We start from the raw sequence: 23289 nt of genomic DNA on the forward strand, positions 1-23289 counted from the left end.
GATCCCGGGGTGAATTTCCTATCTTCCATCCAATCATCAAGATTTGTCTTGAAAAGTGCTAATTTTATTATTATTATTATATTTTATTCCAGTTTACAATGTTACAACACATAATGATAATGCAAGTAAAAATACAAATAAAGTACAAAGATACATTTGACAAAAGGGTTGCATTTCCAAACAGCTGATAAGGAGGAGCTAATCTAAGCTAATGAGGAGCTTTGTTTGATATAGATAGGTAGTTTGTTCCAGCGTATGGGAAGTCTCTGGGACAGGAATCTATCCCTCCAGCATGTTATGTTTATTGTGGTGACAAGGTTTAGGTCCCTAGAGCGTGTAGCTTGGAGGGATTCGGATTTCTTTACGTGGAGCATGTCCAAAAGCTCTGGGTTTGACGTAGCTTGGTATGTTAGGCAGAGATCGCCTCTGAGTAGGCGATGTGTGATGGAGTAAAGCTGGAGTTTTTTGAGACGGTTCATGAGGGCATCTGTTTGAGGCCGGTAATCCTCTTTATGAGATACTTCTCTGGCCTTTCCAGTTGTTGTAGATGTCTTGTGAGGTACATACCGAAAGGGGCATTGTACTCTATAATGGGTCTAATGAGTGACGAGTAGAGGGGAAATGACCTCTTTTTTCCTGGATGAGAAACCTTTTATGATGAGGTGTGCCACGTAGAAGGATTTCCTGACTACTGTGGCGATGGGATTATCAAAGGAGAGACTACTGTCTACCTGTGTCTCAAGGTCTCATCACACTTTCAGTGTTAAGTAGACTACCGCCTATGTGGTAGTTCATGGTACAGAGTTTTTACCAAAAGGGATGACAATGCACTTTTTGGCATTGAGCTTGAAGCCATGGCTTTGACACCAAGCATCTGTCTCAGTGAGGCCCTTTTGTAGGATGTCCACATCATTAGGAGTTTTGATTATGGCTCCTAGTTTGCAGTCATCTGCGAACTTTGTTAGCCAAAGACCTTCTGTGTTAGCCTGTACTTTAGAGAAGTAGATACCAAACAGGAGAGGACCCTGGACTGAACCCTGTGGTACTCCACTTGTCACTGGTCTGAAGTTGGATTTAGAGTCTGCTACTTTCACAGTGTGGGTTCTTTCAGTGAGACAGCTGGCAACCCATTTTGTGGCATAGGGATTTATACCTAGTTTAGTGAGTTTATCTATAATTCCAGAGTGGGGGATGGTGTCAAAAGCCTTGGTGAGATCTAGATAGGCTGTGTGAACCACCTTACCCTCATCTATGACTTTCGTGACAGCTTCAAAGAAGTCCATCAGGTTTAGGAGACATGATCTGCCTTTTACAAACCTGAACTGGGTGGGGTCCAGAGTTTGGACATTACCAATGTCTTTGTTTATAAGTTCCATGATGATACGTTCCATGGCCTTGCAGACCAGGCTCATTAGGCTAATGGGGTGGTAGTTCCCGGGGTCTGTGGTGGCTCCCCCTTTGTGGAGTGGGATAACCGTTGCTGTGCACCATTCAGTGGGCACAAAGCCTGAGGTGAGGCTATGATTGAACATGGTACTTAGGTGGGATGCCAGTTCATTCTGTAGTTCATGTAGAACGCAGCCTGGGATGTTTTCAGGTCCCATGGATGCTGTGTTCTTGGCTTTGGAGAGTGTGCTTTTTACCTGTGCTGCTGTGTTTACAGGAACTTTGCATTCTTCTGGTTTAGGGATGGGCCCTTTAGGGGTGAGAGAGGGGTAAAATTAGCACTGAACCTGTCTGCCAGGATGTTGGCAATATCAGTTGGTTCTGTATATTTAGTGCTATTGTGCTGTAACTCAGAGCAGATCTGAGTGTTGCCATTGAGATTCTTGACATAGCTATATAATGCTTTGTGGTTGTCTTTAGAACCAGTGGCAATTTTGTTTACGTAACTAGCTTTGGAGGATTTTATGAGAGATCTCAGCTTCTTACTGAGGCTGGCCAGGGAGTTCCTCCAATCATGGGATTTTACTCTTTTTTGCAACAGTTTCTTTCTTCTGTTGTAGAGTTGGTTTATGGCAGAGGACCACCAGATTGGCTTCCTTTTTTTGGAGGATAGCATCTTGGTTCTTAGCGATTGCCCTATCCATGCACTCGTGTAAGTGCTTATAAAGTGCATTTGTATAGGATTCAGCAGTCGTACCTCTATTGTCCATCAGCATGGGTATGGTGAAGTTTACCACTTCTGTCTTAAGAAGCATGAAGTTGGCTTTGGAGACATTTTTTATGGTGGTTTCCCTAATGGGGGGTGAGGGTTGGATGTGGATGTCTAGGGTGATTAGCTTGTGGTCGGATCTGACCAACAAGGAATTGATCTCTGGTGTGGAACACTGGTTGCCCATGTTGGTAATGACCAGGTCGAGGATATTGCTGCCCCTGGTGGGGGTGTGGATAAGTTGATCAAAGACAGTGGAATTTATGAATTCCAGATACATGAGTAGTTTTCCCATAGGGGTTGTAAGCTGCGAAGGTCTTGTAAAGAAAATAGCAACACTGCAAGTTTTTGTACTCTTCTCCATGACTGTCATTGCAGAGGACTGGAGAGTTCTTAACCTGCAAAAAAGGCAAGTCCTCCCACCACAGGCAGTCATACTGCTGGTATCCCAGGTTGCAGTCTGTATTCACATGGCTGGGGGAACAACACTCTCACCCACTGCAAAGGGGATACCAATCCTTCTGTATAACCACAAGAAGTTTTCCTCGTTAGCTTTTCGGATGACGGACAATATGCATGTGCCTTCATAGCACCTACTCATATCCAAAACCTAACAATGGATACATCATAGCAGACATGGGGGAATCATTCAGGTGATCACAAGGATAAGAATACAAAAACCCTAGCCCAGGAAAGACTCAGTATTAACATAGTAGAAATACAAAATATATGTTAGCTGTAATACTTTCTGTCAATACCTTCTACCTGATATGGAAGCCCAAAGTGCTTCTCATAAGCATGAAACTACACCACTGTCACTTGGCACAGAAGCAAGTATGGGGGTATATATTCATTCTCCCTCTGTAGACTTGCCATGAAAGCTTGTAATTTGGCTGTATGATAATGGTTGTGTCTCAAGGCAGTCTACATTTCAAAAAACCTCAACTGCACAGCAGATACCATTAGGACAACACTGAGCAGTAACAACAACTGGTATCTACAATGGAAAAACTGGTTAAAACATGAAACACAAGGCAAGGCTTTTCTACACAAGTGGAACGACCAAGGCAGGCCTTCTGCCTCCCGCTAAAGAGAGACACTTTCATATGTCTCACTGAATGACAGGGGAGGGGGTGTTGGACATAGACTTGATCATGTCTACAGATAATTGTTACATCATAAGGTTCTTTACAAGATCCTTGTGCAAAAGTGCATGGGCAGAGGATGCTACCTCTTTCCCATTGAACTATTTCTTCCTTTACATGTTCTTCAGTTCCTCTTCTTTCAGTGGTGCTGAAATGTAAGGATGAATAGAACCGCAGCCCAGGGAGCACTCCTTATTGGTGCAAGCAGTGGTGCTGAATTGTAAGGATGAAGAGAACCGCAGCCCTGGGAGCACTCCTTATTGGTGCAAGCTGTGGTGCTGAAATGTAAGGATGAAGAGAACCGCAGCCCCGGGAGCACTCCTTATTGGTGCAAGCAGTGGTGCTGAAATGCAAGGATGAAGAGAACCACAGCCCTGGGAGCACTCCTTATTGGTGCAAGCAGTGGTGCTGAAATATAAGGATGAAGAGAACCACAGCACCTGGAGTACTCCTTATTGGTGCAAGCAGTGGTGCTGAAATGTAAGGATGAAGAGAACCGCAGCCCCAGGAGCACTCCTTATTGGTGCAAGCAGTGGTGCTGAAATGTAAGGATGAAGAGAACCACAGCCCAGGGAGCACTCCTTTTTGGTGCAAGCAGTGGTGCTGAAATGTAAGGATGAAGAGAACCGCAGCCCAGGGAGCACTCCTTATTGGTGCAAGCAGTGGTGCTGAAATGCAAGGATGAAGAGAACCGCAGCCCCGGGAGCACTCCTTATTGGTGCAAGCAGTGGTGCTGAAATGTAAGGATGAAGAGAACCGCAGCCCAGGGAGCACTCCTTATTGGTGCAAGCAGTGGTGCTGAAATGTAAGGATGAAGAGAACCGCAGCCCAGGGAGCACTCCTTATTGGTGCAAGCAGTGGTACTGAAATGTAAGGATGAAGAGAACTGCAGCCCCGGGAGCACTCCTTATTGGTGCAAGCAGTGGTGCTGAAATGTAAGGATGAAGAGAACCACAGCCCAGGGAGCACTCCTTATTGGTGCAAGCAGTGGTACTGAAATGTAAGGATGAAGAGAACCGCAGCCCTGGGAGCACTCCTTATTGGTGCAAGCAGTGGTGCTGAAATGTAAGGATGAAGAGAACCGCAGTCACGGGAGCACTCCTTATTGGTGCAAGCAGTGGTGCTGAAATGTAAGGATGAAGAGAACCGCAGCCCTGGGAGCACTCCTTATTGGTGCAAGCAGTGGTGCTGAAATGTAAGGATGAAGAGAACCACAGCCCAGGGAGCACTCCTTATTGGTGCAAGCAGTGGTACTGAAATGTAAGGATGAAGAGAACCGCAGCCCTGGGAGCACTCCTTATTGGTGCAAGCCGTGGTACTGAAATGTAAGGATGAAGAGAACCGCAGCCCTGGGAGCAGTCCTTATTGGTGCAAGCAGTGGTACTGAAATGTAAGGATGAAGAGAACTGCAGCCCTGGGAGCACTCCTTATTGGTGCAAGCAGTGGTACTGAAATGTAAGGATGAAGAGAACCGCAGCCCTGGGAGCACTCCTTATTGGTGCAAGCAGTGGTGCTGAAATGCAAGGATGAAGAGAACCGCAGCCCTGGGAGCACTCCTTACTGGTGCAAGCAATGGTGCTGAAATGCAAGGATGAAGAGAACTGCAGCCCTGGGAGCACTCCTTATTGGTGCAAGCAGTGGTGCTGAAATGCAAGGATGAAGAGAACCGCAGCCCCGGGAGCACTCCTTATTGGTGCAAGCAGTGGTGCTGAAATGTAAGGATGAATAGAACCGCAGCCCCGGGAGCACTCCTTATTGGTGCAAGCAGTGGTGCTGAAATGTAAGGATGAAGAGAACCGCAGCCCCGGGAGCACTCCTTATTGGTGCAAGCAGTGGTGCTGAAATGGGATGAAGAGAACCACAGCCCAGGAGCACTCCTTATTGGTGCAAGCAGTGGTACTGAAATGTAAGGATGAAGAGAACCGCAGCCCTGGGAGCACTCCTTATTGGTGCAAGCAGTGGTGCTGAAATGTAAGGATGAAGAGAACCACAGCCCAGGGAGCACTCCTTATTGGTGCAAGCAGTGGTGCTGAAATGTAAGGATGAAGAGAACCGCAGCCCAGGGAGCACTCCTTATTGGTGCAAGCAGTGGTGCTGAAATGTAAGGATGAAGAGAACCGCAGCCCCGGGAGCACTCCTTATTGGTGCAAGCAGTGGTGCTGAAATGTAAGGATGAAGAGAACCACAGCCCAGGGAGCACTCCTTATTGGTGCAAGCAGTGGTACTGAAATGTAAGGATGAAGAGAACCGCAGCCCTGGGAGCACTCCTTATTGGTGCAGGCAGTGGTGCTGAAATGTAAGGATGAAGAGAACCGCAGCCCAGGGAGCACTCCTTATTGGTGCAAGCAGTGGTGCTGAAATGTAAGGATGAAGAGAACCACAGCCCCGGGAGCACTCCTTATTGGTGCAAGCAGTGGTGCTGAAATGTAAGGATGAAGAGAACCACAGCCCAGGGAGCACTCCTTATTGGTGCAAGCAGTGGTACTGAAATGTAAGGATGAAGTGAACCGCAGCCCTGGGAGCACTCCTTATTGGTGCAAGCAGTGGTACTGAAATGTAAGGATGAAGAGAACCGCAGCCCTGGGAGCACTCCTTATTGGTGCAAGCAGTGGTACTGAAATGTAAGGATGAAGAGAACCGCAGCCCTGGGAGCACTCCTTACTGGTGCAAGCAGTGGTACTGAAATGTAAGGATGAAGAGAACCGCAGCCCTGGGAGCACTCCTTATTGGTGCAAGCAGTGGTGCTGAAATGCAAGGATGAAGAGAACCGCAGCCCCGGGAGCACTCCTTATTGGTGCAAGCAGTGGTGCTGAAATGTAAGGATGAATAGAACCCCGGGAGCACTCCTTATTGGTGCAAGCAGTGGTACTGAAATGTAAGGATGAAGAGAACCACAGCCCTGGGAGCACTCCTTATTGGTGCAAGCAGTGGTGCTGAAATGTAAGGATGAATAGAACCGCAGCCCCGGGAGTACTCCTTATTGGTGCAAGCAGTGGTGCTGAAATGTAAGGATGAATAGAACCGCAGCCCCGGGAGCACTCCTTATTGGTGCAAGCAGTGGTACTGAAATGTAAGGATGAAGAGAACCGCAGCCCTGGGAGCACTCCTTATTGGTGCAAGCAGTGGTGCTGAAATGTAAGGATGAATAGAACTGCAGCCCCGGGAGCACACCTTATTGGTGCAAGCAGTGGTGCTGAAATGTAAGGATGAAGAGAACCGCAGCCCAGGGAGCACTCCTTATTGGTGCAAGCAGTGGTGCTGAAATGTAAGGATGAAGAGAACCGCAGCCCCGGGAGCACTCCTTATTGGTGCAAGCAGTGGTGCTGAAATGTAAGGATGAAGAAGAGAGCCCCGGAGCACTCCTTATTGGTGCAAGCAGTGGTGCTGAAATGTAAGGATGAAGAGAACCGCAGCCCTGGGAGCACTCCTTATTGGTGCAAGCTGTGGTGCTGAAATGTAAGGATGAAGAGAACCGCAGCCCCGGGAGCACTCCTTATTGGTGCAAGCAGTGGTGCTGAAATGCAAGGATGAAGAGAACCACAGCCCTGGGAGCACTCCTTATTGGTGCAAGCAGTGGTGCTGAAATATAAGGATGAAGAGAACCACAGCACCTGGAGTACTCCTTATTGGTGCAAGCAGTGGTGCTGAAATGTAAGGATGAAGAGAACCGCAGCCCCAGGAGCACTCCTTATTGGTGCAAGCAGTGGTGCTGAAATGTAAGGATAAAGAGAACCACAGCCCAGGGAGCACTCCTTATTGGTGCAAGCAGTGGTGCTGAAATGTAAGGATGAAGAGAACCGCAGCCCAGGGAGCACTCCTTATTGGTGCAAGCAGTGGTGCTGAAATGCAAGGATGAAGAGAACCACAGCCCCGGGAGCACTCCTTATTGGTGCAAGCAGTGGTGCTGAAATGTAAGGATGAAGAGAACCGCAGCCCAGGGAGCACTCCTTATTGGTGCAAGCAGTGGTGCTGAAATGTAAGGATGAAGAGAACCACAGCCCCGGGAGCACTCCTTATTGGTGCAAGCAGTGGTGCTGAAATGTAAGGATGAAGAGAACCACAGCCCAGGGAGCACTCCTTATTGGTGCAAGCAGTGGTACTGAAATGTAAGGATGAAGTGAACCGCAGCCCTGGGAGCACTCCTTATTGGTGCAAGCAGTGGTACTGAAATGTAAGGATGAAGAGAACCGCAGCCCCGGGAGCACTCCTTATTGGTGCACGTAGGAAAGGAGCTCCCGCACAGCTTGCCTCAACCATATGTTCCCTTTAGACAGGCGTGCAGTGTTATGTTATGCCTTAATGTACAACTGCTCAGACTGATTGCCTGTATGATATGACACTAACATGTCTCAAGCACCTATTGTCCCAGAGCATTAAGTTATGATGGAAGCCAGAAAACAAAAGTAAAGGGAGTGTTTCCTGGCAAAATGGAAAAGATCCTCAATAATATGCAAAAACAAAATGCCAAAAAAACAGTTCAGCATAGCTGGCACTGGTACTTTCTTACCTACGCTACATTTTTGCAGCAGGGCTTTCCTACTTATCAGTCAAAGTGCATGTGTTGACTCTTTAGGCATATCTCTCTTTTTATCCACCACTGGATTGTCATTTCCTAATGGAAAAGTTATTAAAAGGGATCTTTCATTTACAGCTTCAAAGCAGAGTTATCTCTTTTCCCTGGTATGCCAGCTTCATATCAGAGAAGTGGACTTTGGTTCTATTTGAAATGGCAGCCAACAGCTTTCTGAAATATATATCTTAAAAGATGGCTTTATTGATGGCCTTTTCATCAACAAATTGCAGTCTCTGATATGTAAGGAACCATTCACTGTGTTCCACAAAGAGACTGGAGTTTTAGCGTCAACCGTCCTTCATGCCTAAAGCTTTCTTAGAGGCTTCACTCAGTCAGGCAAACTAGTGGTATGCTTTCTTCTCAGAGCATGATGGAAACAATGGAACAATCTTTGCACCTTCAAGACATTTACAGGCAACTTGGATATTGTTAGGACAGAATGAAAGCTGTCAGATAGACATACAGAACAGCTGTGTGCAGGACTGGCAGTTTAGTGCATTGGTTTAAGACTACATGTTGCTAGACCTGGACCCTGCAATAGTCCCAAGATTGATTCCTACATCCTCTGTTTGCCTACTGTGTGACTCTTTGCAAGTCACTTAATCAAGCATTACTTCCAAGATGTCCGTAAAAGGAGATTGTATGTCCACTAGGCTTAACCAGTTATATATGTCTCAGGGAAATAAGTCAAACCACTGACTATGCAAATCCTTTCCAAATGGCTCACCAATTGCATGTTTAGAAGAAAGTGGACACCACTTAGAAGGATAGGTTAAGGTATGTTACACTTGGGCTGCCTCCATATCAAAGACTGTCATGATGACATCAGACATGTGTCCACTCAGAGCTTTTCTGAAGTGGCCACTTTATCGTTCAGCCACACCTTTTCTTCACGTATGTGTTGGGCATACAGTTCAGGACCAGGTCAGGATTCACTACTTGTAGTATTCGGGCTGGTAATGTGGTTGTTGTACTGTAGGGGCGCTGTGGGGAATTCAGCATGTACTGTTGGTTCTGTATTCTCTGGTAACCTGTTGGTTCAGTGTAGTAGATGACTTGCAGAAGTTGTGTGAAGAAGCACCTGGAGGCTCTTAATAAAGAAAGGCCTTACAACTCTATAAACCATGTGGTATCCTTATTTCCCAGGATATAACATATTGGCGATGAGAGGATGGGATGCCTCCGAGTCCGCTGCGAGTAAACTGGTGGGCTGCAGTTCATGTCGGATGACGAAGAGACGGGGCCTACTGAAGTGATGTCTGGTTCCATGTTGGGGTCACTAGTTGCATACGACTGTCAGACACAGACCTGGGAGGAGTATTGTGAAGTGTTGGAACATTTTTTTGAGGCAAACCAGATAATGGAAGCGGGTCGGAAACGAGCCATATTGCTAAGCTCGGTGGGCAGTAAGACGTACAGTCTGATGAGGAACTTATTGAGTCCTGATAAACCGGGGGACAAATCATTCACAGAGTTGACGAGTTTACTTCAGTCACATAACCCGAAGCCGAGTGCAATAGTCCAGAGGTTCAAGTTAAATTCAAGGACTAGAATGGCTAATGAAACGGTAATGGAGTATGTCGCAGTGTTGAGGGAACTGGCACAACATTGTGATTATGGGGACAGACTGACCGAAATGCTACGAGGTAGGCTCGTATGTGGCATTGCAGACGACCGCATACAACGCAGATTGTTAGCGGAGCCTGACTTGTCGTTTGAAAAGGCCTTGAAGTTGGCACAGGCCATAGAGACAGCGACTAAAGACATTCGTGATTTACAACAGAAAGCCACGGAAGGGGTTGGAAGCAGGAGTGCGACCCCACTGCCAGTGCATAAAGTGGTTATGGAGCATAATTCACAAGGGAAATCTGGTCAGTATGTTTGTTACAGGTGTGGAGGTGAACATTTGTCACGGAACTGTCGTTTTTTAACTGTAAAATGTCATGCTTGCGGGAAAAAGGGCCATGTAAAGAAAATGTGCCGCTCAATGCCCTCGCGGGAGCAGCCGAAAAAGGGGGAGGAAAAAAGCAGTATGATGGAAAGGAAGGGAAACCGAAAAAATAAACGGCAGTATGCACACCACATGCGTGAAGTTACAGATCAACCAACCAGGGAAGCCGAAGAAGTGTTCACAATGTTTAACGTGAAAGAGGCCAAGTGGGAAAGAGTTGATCCCATTAAAACCCAGTTGGACTTAAATGGTAAAATGGTACAGTTTGAAGTGGATACGGGGTGTAGTGTCACAGTTCTGTCAAAGGCAGAGTATGGGAAGTTATGGCCCAGAGAAGCTCTAAAGCTGCAGGACTGTTCAGTGACTTTGAAAACCTACACGGGTGAAATAGTTCCCACGTTGGGAATGGTGAAAATGAAGGTAAAATATAAAGACCAAGTCAAAGAGTTGCCAGTCATGGTGGTAGCAGGTAAGGGACCAAACCTGCTAGGCCGGGTGTGGTTAAAGGAGCTAAACATGGACTGCCTACAGCTCCATAAAGTAGAACAGCCGGGCCTAACCTTGCAAGAGGTGCTGGAGAACAATGAAGAAGTGTTCAAAGAGGAACTGGGGACCTGGAGGGGTCCACCAGCAAAGATACACGTGAAAGAAAACATAACGCCAAGATTTTACAAACCCCGTCCTGTACCATACGCGATGAAGAAGAAAGTTGAGTTTGAGTTAGAGAGACTCACTAAGCAAGGTATAATTGAACCAGTAAAGTTTGCGGAATGGGCCGCACCAATTGTTCCAGTATTAAAGCCAGATGGTACTGTACGCATATGTGGTGACTACAAGTTAACAGTGAACCAAGTCTCAAAGCTGGAGCAGTATCCCTTGCCAAAGGTGGAGGATGTGTTTGAAAAGCTGTCGGGAGGTGAAAGGTTTAGTAAACTGGACCTCAGTCAGGCATATCAACAAGTAGTGCTGGAAGAAGGGTCAAAGGCGTATGTTACCCTGAACACACACAAAGGTTTGTTCCAAGTCAATCGTTTACCTTTTGGGGTTTCCTCGAGTCCAGCTATTTTCCAGAGAATAATGGAGGGACTAGTGGCAGGAATTCCAAAGGTGGCTGTGTATTTAGGCGATATCCTCTTGACGGGAAGGAACATTCCAGAGCATCTCGATACGCTGAATGAGCTGCTGAGGCGACTGCGAGAGGCAGGTCTGGGTGAAGCGGAGTAAATGTGCTTTCATGGCAAAGGAAGCAGAATTCTTGGGCTACAAGGTGGATGCATCAGGCCTACACCCCCTGCCAAATAAAGTGGAAGCCATTCAACAGGCACCAGCACCCACAAATGTTACAGAACTGAAAGCCTATTTAGGCTTACTCAACTATTATAACAGGTTCCTGCCAAATCTGTCAACCCTGTTAGCTCCTTTACATAAGTTATTAAGGAAGGAGGCTCAGTGGTCGTGGCAAGAGGAACAGGACAGAGCGTTTGAACAGTCAAAGGAACTAATGCAGTCTTCAGAGGTTTTGGTGCACTATGATAGTCACAAGGACTTAATTTTGTCATGTGATGCCTCACCCTATGGGTTAGGGGCGGTGTTGGCACACCGGATGCCAGATGGACAAGAGAGACCCATTGGGTTCATGTCACGGACTTTGACACCAGCGGAGTCAAACTATTCCCAGTTAGATAAAGAAGGTTTAGCTGTAATGTTTGGAATCAAGCGATTTCACAAATACCTCTATGGGAGGAAGTTTACTATTTGTACCGATCATAAGCCTTTGTTGTCACTGTTCAACGAGATGAAAGCAGTGCCGCAGATGGTTTCTCCTCGCATTCAGAGATGGGCTGTAACGTTGAGAGCTTATGAATACGAGCTTGTGTATAAGCCTGGAAAACACCATAGGAATGCAGATGCACTAAGTCAGTTGCCGATGCCAGGGCATCTTCAAGAACAGGAAGCGGAGGATCGAGTTTTGATGATGGAAGACATAACATTGGTGTCTGCTAAGGAACTGAGAGTTTGGACACACAAAGACCCGGTGCTTGCTAGAGTGTTTCAGTGGGTCCAGCAAGGCTGGCCAGTCCAACAAACGGATCCAGTTTTTCAGCCTTATGAAGTGAGAAAAACAGAGCTGAGTGTGCAAGATGGATGCGTATTGTGGGGGGCACGAGTGATAATTCCGTCCCCAGGAAGAAGGGCACTTTTACAGCAGTTGCACCAAGGTCATGTGGGCATTACCGAATGAAGCTTTAGCCGAAGTTATTTTTGGTGGCCAAAATTGGACCACGAGATTGAAGTCGTTGTGAATGAGTGTAAAATATGTCAACAACATCGCAACTTGCCGGTGGCGCCACTACATCCATGGGAGTGGCCGAGTAGGCCTTGGCAGAGACTTCATATAGATTATGCAGGACCATTCATGGGGGCCATGTTTTTGATAATCATGGATGCTCATTCGAAATGGATGGATGCCTATCAAGTCAAGACACCCACTTCTCTCGTTACCATTGAATGCTTGAGGAGGAGTTTCAGTAGTCAAGGACTGCCTGAGACTATTGTATCCGATAATGCTTCATGTTTCACGAGTGAAGAGTTCAAGGGTTTTCTGAGAAAAAATGGTATCGTACACATCACATCAGCACCCTACCATGCAGCGTCAAATGGTTGTGCTGAAAGGGCTGTCCAAACTTTTAAAGCAATGATGAAAAAGTCTGGAGAAGGAAGTATGGCAGCAAAAGTATCAAGGGTGTTATTCAACTACCGTATTACACCACAATCTACCACGGGTTTGTCACCTGCCTAGATGTTGCAAGGACGGAGATTAAGATCCACGCTGGATCTAGTGCATCCAAATGTCCGAGCTAAGGTAGAGGGGACCCAGTGGAGGCAAAAAGAATGTCATGATAGACGACAGAGAGAACAAAGTTTTCTGGAGGGAGATGCAGTGATGACGCGAAATTTCAGTTATGGACCTAAGTGGATTCCAGGGTTCATTGTCAAGAGTACAGGACCATTGTCGTACCAGGTGAGATTGAATAGAGATTTCTTGGTGAGGAGACATGTAGACCAAATTCTACGGAGCGAACAGAAGAAGGATGCCATGGAACTGCTGGCCTCGGAACTATCGTTAAGTTCGGAACCAGGGCTCGCAGTGGCAGGAGGATCGCAAATCGAGGGAGACCGCCAGAACGTGGAAGGAGAGGTTTCTGAGGATCCAACCGTTCCAGGGAAGGACACACCGATACCTGAAGTGGTAAAATTGACACCAGAGTCACCTAAGGTGGTACCATTGCGCCGTTCTAAGCGTGTGCTGGTTAAACCTAGTTACTTGAAGGACTATCAATGTTAACAAAAGTGCATGTATAGATTACCAGCCTTAAAAAAAATAGTAGTTGGTATGGTAACCAGTTAATAACTAGCCTGTTATGTACAAGTAAATGATTAAATGCATTATGGAACTTGTTCCCTAGTTTTGCTTATGTAAGACAGTATGTCTTAGCTTAAAAGGGGAGGAATGTAGTATTCGGGCTGGTAATGTGGTTGTTGTACTGTAGGGGCGCTGTGGGGAATTCAGCATGTACTGTTGGTTCTGTATTCTCTGGTAACCTGTTGGTTCAGTGTAGTAGATGACTTGCAGAAGTTGTGTGAAGAAGCATGGGTGCGCACCTGGAGGCTCTTAATAAAGAAAGGCCTTACAACTCTATAAACCGTGTGGTATCCTTATTTCCCAGGATATAACACTACTACAATAGGACCTTCTCTGTAAGGTTATCTTTGCATGGGCTAGGACATTGCTTTAGAAATCTTCTCACTGGTTGTAAATATTAATGCAGCAGTGATCCATGGGAAGGGCATAGCACAGTTATGTGCGATCATTCATTAACAGTCGATGTTTGAGTAGGATCGCTGCTGCAGTGACCTGCTTGTCCTTGAATGCTGGATTCTGCAAAGGGCATGGATAATCAAAGGGGTAGGCAAAACAAGTGTGGTCTTTCATCCACTATGACTTTTGCAAAACCTGTGTTCAGTAGCAGAACAGAAACTACGGTTGGCAAAAAGAAAAAAAAAACAGAAGATCGTACAAGCTGACTGCCTCTTTACACAGGAGGCAGGCATGTCTACCTACATTGCAGAGGAGTCAGATGACTTGGGCAGATGTCTGTGGCTAATTCCCATTGACCATAACACCTGAAGCTGGAACAGTGATCCTACCAAAACATCTATTATTTTAGTGAATGTATTCACACAACAGTGGTATACTCAACTATCTTCTATTATAGTTTTATTTATTTTTTGCTAGATCTATTAAATATATTTTGTCAGTATGTTCAGACTGTCATTGCCAGACCTGAGATTCTTGCAGCAGAAGTAGATTTTGAACCTTCTTTGATTAGATACAAAATTTTAATCAATCTTAATTATGTTGCAAGTTAGTTTAGAAGACTAGTCGATTTATGCATGCAACACAAACCTGCTGGAGTCTTCTCATAAGGGTACTTACATGAACGTAAGCAGAACATACTGCAATGCAGTCTGTAATACATTAAATGGTAATGATATGTTGAGCCTTTTGAGTTTAAATACTTGGGGTCAATAGTTCAGAGTAACGGTGAGTGTGGAAGAGGGATGAAGAAGAGTACAGGCAGGATGGAGTGGGTGGAGAAGATTGTCAAGAGTGATTTGTGACAGACGAGTACCTGTAAGAGTGAAAGGGAAGGTCTACAAGAGGGTAGCGAGACCAGCTATGTTATATGGGTTGGAGACAGTGGCATTGACAAAAAGGTAGGAGTTTGAGCTGGATGTGGCAGAGTTAAAGATGTTAAGATTTGCACTGGGTGTGATGAGGGTGGACAGGATTAGGAATACGTATATTAGAGGGTCAGCCCAGGTTGGAAGGTTTGGAGACAAAGCCAGAGAGGCAAGATTACGTTGGTTTGGACATGTGCTGAGGAGGGATGCTGAGTATATTGGGAAAAAGATGCTAAGGATGAAGCTACCAGGTAACAGGAAAAGAGGAAGGCCTAAGATAAGGTTTCTGGATGTGGTGAGAGAGGACATGCAGGTGGTTGGTGTGACAGAGCAAGATGCAGAGGACAGGAAGAAATGGAAACAGATGATCCGCTGTGGCGACCCCTAATGGAAACAGCCAAAAGAAGATGATGATGGTGAGCCTTTTAATGCACCCCATTTATTTATTTATTGATCTATTGACAAGGAATTGGTGGCTATCTGATAACTACAGAGTTATATTTGAATAAAAATGGAAATATTAGAAGCTAGTAGATCTTTGAAGTTATTCGATTTCCTTTTGATGAAAAGTGTGTCATACACGAAAGCTCTGAAGATCATGAAGTAAAATTATGTCCATAAAAAGAAACTGAGTACGGCTAATATTAAACCATACCCATTTCAAAAGCCCAAAGGGCAGACATTGTAATCGAGCATTCTCCAAAAGATCTTAGTTAATGGTTATTTCATTATAAGTAATGCAGACACACATCTGCTTTGGGGACTTTGTAAGGAAATTGTGATAGTGTTCTGCCTACCAGGGGCCACAACTGGAGACTTCTCATCTATGTTATAAAGGATTAAGGCTAAATATGACATGGTCATTGTTTACATCAGAATTAAGGTGAAATATGACATAGTCGTTGTTTACATCAGAGTTAAGGCTAAATATGACATGGTCGTTGTTTACATCAGAGTTAAGGCTAAATATGACATGGTCATCGTTTACATTGGAGTTAAGGCTAAATATGACATAGCCGTTGTTTACATTGGAGTTAAGGCTAAATATGACATGGTCGTTGTTTACATTGGAGTTAAGGCTAAATATGACATGGTCATTGTTTACATTGGAGTTAAGGCTAAATATGACATGGTCATTGTTTACATTGGAGTTAAGGCTAAATATGACAAGGTCATTGTTTACATTGTAGTTAAGGCTAAATATGACACGGTCTTTGTTTATATTGGAGTTAAAGCTAAATATGACACGGTCGTCGTTTACCTTGGTGTTAAGGCTAAATATGACACAGTCGTTGTTTACATTGGAGTTAAGGCTAAATATGACATGATCGTTGTTTACATTGGAGTTAAGGCTAAATATGACACAGTCATTGTTTACATTGGAGTTAAGGCTAAATATGTCATGGTCATTGTTTACATCGGAGTTAAGGCTAAATATGACACGGTTGCTGTTTACATTGGAGTTAAGGCTAAATATGACATGGTCATTGTTTACATCGGAGTTAAGGCTAAATATGACTTGGTCATTGTTTACATTGGAGTTAAGGCTAAATATGACATAGTCTTTGTTTACATTAGAGTGAAGAGTCTAAGCACATCTTCCTTCTTCGATATGCAGTGCTACAGGATATGATAATATTGAACATCCTAGCAAAAGAATGGGCAAATATTCATTTCTTCAGCTTATGTGGCACCTGAAAGTAATTTTTAATTGTTGGTCTTCAATCATTGGATTCGTACAGGATCTCATACATAGGGAATTCAGTGCCTGTCTGCTTGCAGTGAGATGTCGGGCATTCTTTAATAGATGGAGACTGCCAGTGCTTAAAAAGCTGTTGATTAAGTGAAACTGTAAAACGGTTAAAATAGTTAAAACGTGAAAATATCTGGCTGGCAAGTTTAATTCATTCACAAGTATTTTATCATATTAACAAAAAGTCAGTAAAGTAAATGTAGTTGCTTTGCAACAGTCTGCTGTTTTTAAAGCAAAATTGGTACTCTTAGTATTACAAATATCTTAAGGTTTGCATCTCCCCTAGATTATGTGTTTCCCCTCAGGGAATGTTTACTCTCTCCACCAACGATTCTTTATGACTTGATCTACCTTTTTGTATATTGTATAAACACGCTGACCACAGTTCCACATAAATTCTCTCAGGCATGAATAACATATACCATGTATTATCACTGATGGAATACAGTTATTTGTGAACAATATCCATAATTATAAAATAGCACTTTTAAGATTAATGTTGGGCATTCCAGCATGAATAGATGTGCTCATGTACAATGTACAGTTATCCCTGTTGCTATTGTTAGTTGTATCAGGTCCGGTCATTGTCGGCTTTTTCACTAGTTATGCATTCTACACATATATCAGATTATTAACTATCCATTTTCAAGTACTTATGCAAAGTCATTTACATTTGAAACAATTCATCACATGATGACCCACAATACTCAGTTATGGTCTAATATACGTTTCACTTAGTCATTATAAAGTGAACAGTCTATATTACTAATTCAAGAACCTTCTCCAAAACAATGGCCGCATTATTCAGAAAACTGACTCACTCAACAAAAAATTTTCTACCTGTTGTTTGCACTCTGAGTAACATTCCAACTTTCTTCTTAACTAAGGAAACATATATTTAAATACTTTATAACTTCACAGATAAAAACGAAAAAAGCTGGAACGCCAAACCAATCCCACATGAAAGCACGGACACCAAAATGTAGCTTTCATTCACTTTAATAACTGTGAACTTCCTCAGAAAAACTCCATCCACCCAAAGAAATAATTTAAATACTTAATTATCATGTCACATGATCTATGATGTATCCATTAACCAAATACTTTCTAATTTTCATATATTAATCATGTCATAATTTAAAATGTTTCTACACACCAATAATTACATAAAATATATGTATAATATATGTACAATACATAAAAAATATTCTACTTGAGCCTCAAAAAGCATTTTATATTAATGATGTCATTTAGACCTGGTGCGCGATCCGCAGCCAGGGGAATTTGCCACAGTGTTTCTTTACATTCCAACCAAGTTTTGTAATCACCAGAGAACACTATCCAAGACAGAAAATACAAACTTTTTGAAATTAGTGCAAACAGGGATATGTTTTGCCAGAGCATTAGTGTGTTCCCCCTTCTTTATTGCCAAAGCACGCATATGTCATTTACAGCAATAGAACAATGGAACTCCTGTCCTGTTTGGCTACCATGTCATAAACATTCAACTGGAGAGTGCTTTACAGATTCTTAGAGAATGGGCAACCTGTACATCGTCACTCTGATTGGAAAACTAACGTTCTCCAGCAGGGTGTCAATGTACTGGTAATAGCCACTGAAAAGCAGGTCTGCTGTTTCATGGCAGCATATTAAGCTGCTGTGGAGCTGAGACTGTAACGGAGATAGTAGTCCCCATTATCTTACTCTCATTAAGCAGTGGTTTTGTTGTTTAGCGAGTGTAAAATTAAAATAAGTAGATACGTGTGTGTGTGTGTGTGTGTGTGTGTGTGTGTGTGTGTGTGTGTGTGTGTGTGTGTGTGTGTGTGTGTGTGTGTGTGTGTGTGTGTGACTGTATGTGTGTGTGTGTGTGTGTGTGTGTGTGTGTGTGTGTGTGTGTGTGTGTGTCTGTGGGTGTCTTTATCTCTGTTTCTGCATGTGTGAGTGTGTGCATTACTAACATATATGAAAGTGGAAGTGTATGTTTGAGATGGAGCGAGAGAGATTGAGTAAGGCCTGTGGCAGTTATTTAATATTAAGAGGTATGCATACCTGTCAGCCTCTTAGCTCTGTAAATCTGGATAAAGCCTAAAATAATGGGGGGGGGGGCAAAGGCTTAAATATAAGTATAGAGTCTAAATATTGCTCTTATAAAATTAGAACGTTTCTAAAATAACACGATTTGTTTTAGCATGTATTTTTTACATTATATGCAGTCTTAAAATCAAATGTATGTCATTATAGTAGCTTCGATTATCAACGATTTGCCAGAAAAACAAAAGTTTTATGAGAAATAGAACAAAAAAAAAAATGAGGTAATAATCTGGGCATTTTGCGAAAAACTAGTCAGATGAGACATATGTAGGTATGAAACTTTTAATGGCTTGCATTATTAATTGAGTTTAATCATGTGTGTTACACTGTTTTTGAATGTATTTTGAGTGTGTGTGTGTGTGTGTGTGTGTGTGTGTGTGTGTGTGTGTGTGTGTGTGTGTGTGTGTGTGTGGAAATTAAATAATTACCAAACTTATATTTTGGATGTGAAGTATTTCCTCCAACAACATTTACATATACTACAGCAAGTTTGAAACATTAAGCAGGGGAACTATTTTACAGCAAAAATATAATACATATCTATCAAAAATACAAAACAATTGAACAGATAGACCGTTCTCTAACTGCAATAATGCCCTCCAAAGGGTGTGTACTACTGTGTAAATAACTCCTACAGTGTTGGCCCGCAGAACACTCCTTGGGTGTGCATTATTTGTATAATAATATGCACCCTGTTGGGCATTATTGCTTGCACAGTTGTAAGTGTAACAAAATGTTGCAAACTGATTGGATTCAATCTGACTTATCACCACTTGGGATTTACAGAATTGTCAATGGGTGGGGTGGAGGGTGGGAAATGTTGCTTGAAACAATTTGTGTCTCAATGATGCAAAGAGATGATCATATCTTTTTTCTCCTGCAGGCCAAGTGTCCTGAAGGAACCCAAGCTGATGGGCTCTGTCTCCTTCTTCGTATTCTACATAACTCTGCTACTGCTGGCTAGACAGGTAGGTACCTACATTGCCCCAGAGTTAATATCCCTGTCTGATTTCTCAGTGTCTTTGCAATCAAGCTTTACTGCTGTTCTAAATCTTTAATAATGTTCTGTGCTCCAATACCTGGAACCATCTCAAGAGATTAAATTCCTCTTCTTTGTTATATTTTTAATATGGCTAGAAATTACAAAAAGTTGGGAGAATACTAATACAGGCTCAATTCTAGAATTTACAAATATTGCAAAAGTGGTTTGCTAAAATGAAATTCATACCATTAGGATTAGAACTATCAAACTTCCTTCTAGTTATAACTATTAGATGAAATCAAATCATCTATTAGAAAAGTATTGATTAATTGGTTAATGTTAATAATTTTCAGGATTTTATGACTTGTAGACTTCAAGATTTTATGACTTGTTGTAGACTTTTTGTAAGTAGTTATATTGTTTGTTAATTGTCATGTCATTGTGTTGAATTCATGTGTTCAAATTCTCTTAAACAATCTTTACTGGTACTTCTTGTAAGATATGTGTCAAAGTCTTAGAAATGTTCACAACCTAAAGTATATGCCCAAATACTTACAGATGTGGCAGTTTTTTTATATTTAAAGTTGCAAATTCCATTGAAATGTGTAATAGGTTAGCAAATCTTAAGACTAAACACAATACAAGCCTGTTGTGTGGTGCTGAAGGTTTGGTTCAAGGTGCAGGTACTGGTGGAGGAGGCATCAGAGTGATGATAAATTGTTACAGATATCAGCTCACCTGTTCCTCCTGTTGGAGAGTGGAGTTTGTTATATTCTGCTGCAAAAGCACCCCCTGTGGGAAGGCCTAGAACTGCAGGACCAAGGGAACATAATCGCAGCAAAACCTAGGAAGACAGTACTTGTGGTATACGTGACCACAGACGAGTTGTGGAAGCACACATCTGTACTAGGTCTTATACCAGTGGTCAGTGCAATACTCTTCTAAGCTAGCAGAAAGAAGGCAAGTGCAACAGTAACAGATGTTGAGGCCTATCCTCAAAAAGGATGATGATCCCAAATCTTAACTTCTGTTTCTCCAGCTTAGTGCCCTGTGATATCAGATAAGAAGAACTATTAGGCTCATTAAAGGTGCAGGAGTCAATCATCATGATTAGATCAAAAACAAGAATTAACAAATAAGCACATGCTAATATTAATGAAATGGGCACTCCAGTGAGTAAATAGGCAGTCACATTTAACAAGAAGTGCCATTCCTTCATAAACACACATCTGATACAGGCCTGCAGCTGACACAAAAAGGAAACAGCACCCAAGTGTAGCTAACAGCAGATAAGGGGGGTTGGGATAGTGATTATGGAGTTTGACTTATAGTCATAAGGTACTGGGTTTGATTTTTACGTATGGGTTGGAAAATTTGGGTGGACCCAAAATGACCCACAGGGCCAAATAGTTTAGTACTTATCTATGAACCTATTAGCTATCAGCTAAAAATTAATTATAAAAACAAATTCAAATTAGATAATATTTATTCTTAATGTTTTAAAGCACTTTTCTGTTGGAATATTATGTTAGGATCATAGCCTAATTTCTTGCTACTCCTTTGTAAACTGCATGTTTAACTGAAATACAGCACAGTCGGCTTACACAAACAGTAATAACAGGGAATAAAGGGGAGTGTCGGGATATACAAAATGATATGTGCAGAAAAATGACAGGGAGTTCATTCAGGTGAAGAAAATACCTCGCGGTTGGCAGACTAATTTTATTAGGCATTGGTGGGGGACGTAGAGATGAGAAGGGCCATTGCTGGGTAGACAGCAAATGAATCCTTTGGATGTACTTCTGCTACTGACGTTTGAAGTACTCCTCACCTTTTTGGAAATACTACTTTCTGTCCCTCATATACATAAATAGTAATGCATTTTTAGGGAAAGATAATTTCCTATTGCAGATCAATCTGGGTAGCTCTTAGTGTACTTTCTCACTGTATTACTGTGACTGTAGCAACACTGTCTCACTGTAGTACTGTGACTGTAGCAACACTTTGTCATGTAGTGACTGTAGCAACTCACTGTAGTACTGCAACTGTAGCACACATACATGATATGCACCAAAATGTTCACTGTCAATGAGTACTGTGACTGAAGCACACACATGATACACTCAGAAATGTTCACTGACAATCAGTAGTATACCTGTAGTGCAAACACAGTATACATGAAAATGTTCACTGAAAATCAGTTTCAGTTGTAGCACACATGGTACACAAAATAATGTTCAAGATGCAAATAAAAAACAAACAGACCTTCATTAAATCCAAATGACTTTACCAGGTAAATGAAGTAAATTACAAGAGCCACTGGAACTGTTGCACTAGGAGTGTGCAGTAACATTTATTAGAACAACGCAAATAGCCAGGTAAAAAATACACTTGTGCACATATTTGTGTTGTTCTAGTAAATGTTACTGCATACTCCTACTGCCGTGGTTCCAGTGTCTGTTGTAATTTACACATAAAAATGTTCACTGGCAATCAGCACTGCAACTGTAGCACAAACACAGTACATATAAAAATGTTCACTGGCAATCAGCACTGCAACTGTAGCAAAAACATGGTACACATAAAAATGTCCACTGGCAATCAACACTGCAGTTGCAGCACAAACACAGTACACATGAAAATGTTCAGTGGCAACCAGTATAGCAGCTGCAGCAGACAAGGTACACATAAAATTATTCAGTACTGTGACTGTAACACAAACACAGTACACAAAAAATGTTCAACAGCAATCAGTACTGAGACTGTAGCGCAAAAAGAATCACAAAGTGTGACTGCAGCACACATGGCACAATAAAAATGTTCACTGACAATTAGTACTACAACTGTAGCACACATACAGTATGTATAAATCAGTATTGTGACTGTAACACAAACACAGTACACATAAAAATGTTCATTGGCCAGCAGTACTGCAAATGTAGCACAAACACGGTACACATAATAATGTTCACTGGCAGGCAGCACTGCAGTTGTAGCACACATGGTACACATAAAAATGTTCACTGGGAATCATCACTGCGATTGTAGCACACACACACTGTACACATAAAAATGTTCACTGGCAATCAGCACTGTGACTGTAGCGCACGCTGTACACATAACAATGTTCACTGACAATCAGCACTGCAACTGTAGCACACACACTGTACACATAAAACTGTTCACTGAGAATCATCACTGCAACTGTAGCACACACACTGTACACATAAAAATGTTCACTGACAATCAGCACTGCGACTATAGCACCCACTGTACAAATAAAAATGTTCACTGGCAATCAGCACTGTGACTGTAGCACACACTGTAGACAAAAATGTTCACTGGCAATCAGTACTGTGACTTTAGCACAAACATGGTACACATAAAACTGTTCACTGGCAATAAACATAGCAGGCTGCACACTTTTCAGAACAGGAGACAAATGAATTAGGAGGATGCATGTGCATTCATCAACAACTCCTTTTTCCCCATTTTCCATATGGAGTCAGGGTGTCACTTCAACAGTGGCAATCATCTAGAGCCAAGGTTCACACTGTAAGGTGGCTAGTCCTGCCACATTTTTCTTTCATACCAGTGACACACACATGCACACTTACACTGATGACCAAATTAGAGTGACCAGTCGACTGACTACATGTCTTTGGAGTTTGAAAACTGGAGCAAATCCACACAAACACAAGGAGGAAATGCAGATTCCACACAGAAGGCATGCTAGCTGAGAAATGAATCAAAGAACCTCCTGTTGTGAGGTGACAATGCGGTCCACTGTGCTTCATGTGTCTTTTTATAAAGGAAGGTATCAAAGTAACAAAGCAAATAAACAAGGCAGGTGAGGAGCTATTATGTGCCCCAAAAAAGACTGGAAAATAAAG

The 23289-nt window shown here is 42.8% G+C and overlaps 1 protein-coding gene across 3 annotated transcripts in view; it reads left to right on the forward strand.

Moving 5' to 3' along the window:
• LOC122790732 (adenylate cyclase type 2-like) overlaps positions 1–23289 on the forward strand; it is a 1393058-nt gene that overhangs the window by 1279471 nt on the left and 90298 nt on the right. For all 3 annotated transcript variants that reach the window (XM_044058316.1, XM_044058314.1, XM_044058315.1), the window contains exon 20: positions 19298–19382. In XM_044058316.1, the coding sequence (XP_043914251.1) occupies positions 19298–19382 (85 nt within the window). The remainder of the gene's footprint in view (positions 1–19297; positions 19383–23289) is intronic.

The sequence above is a fragment of the Protopterus annectens genome, chromosome 16.part0 (genome assembly GCF_019279795.1).
Source record: "Protopterus annectens isolate FY-2018-M chromosome 16.part0, PAN1.0, whole genome shotgun sequence".
Taxonomy (NCBI): Eukaryota; Metazoa; Chordata; order Ceratodontiformes; family Protopteridae; genus Protopterus; species Protopterus annectens.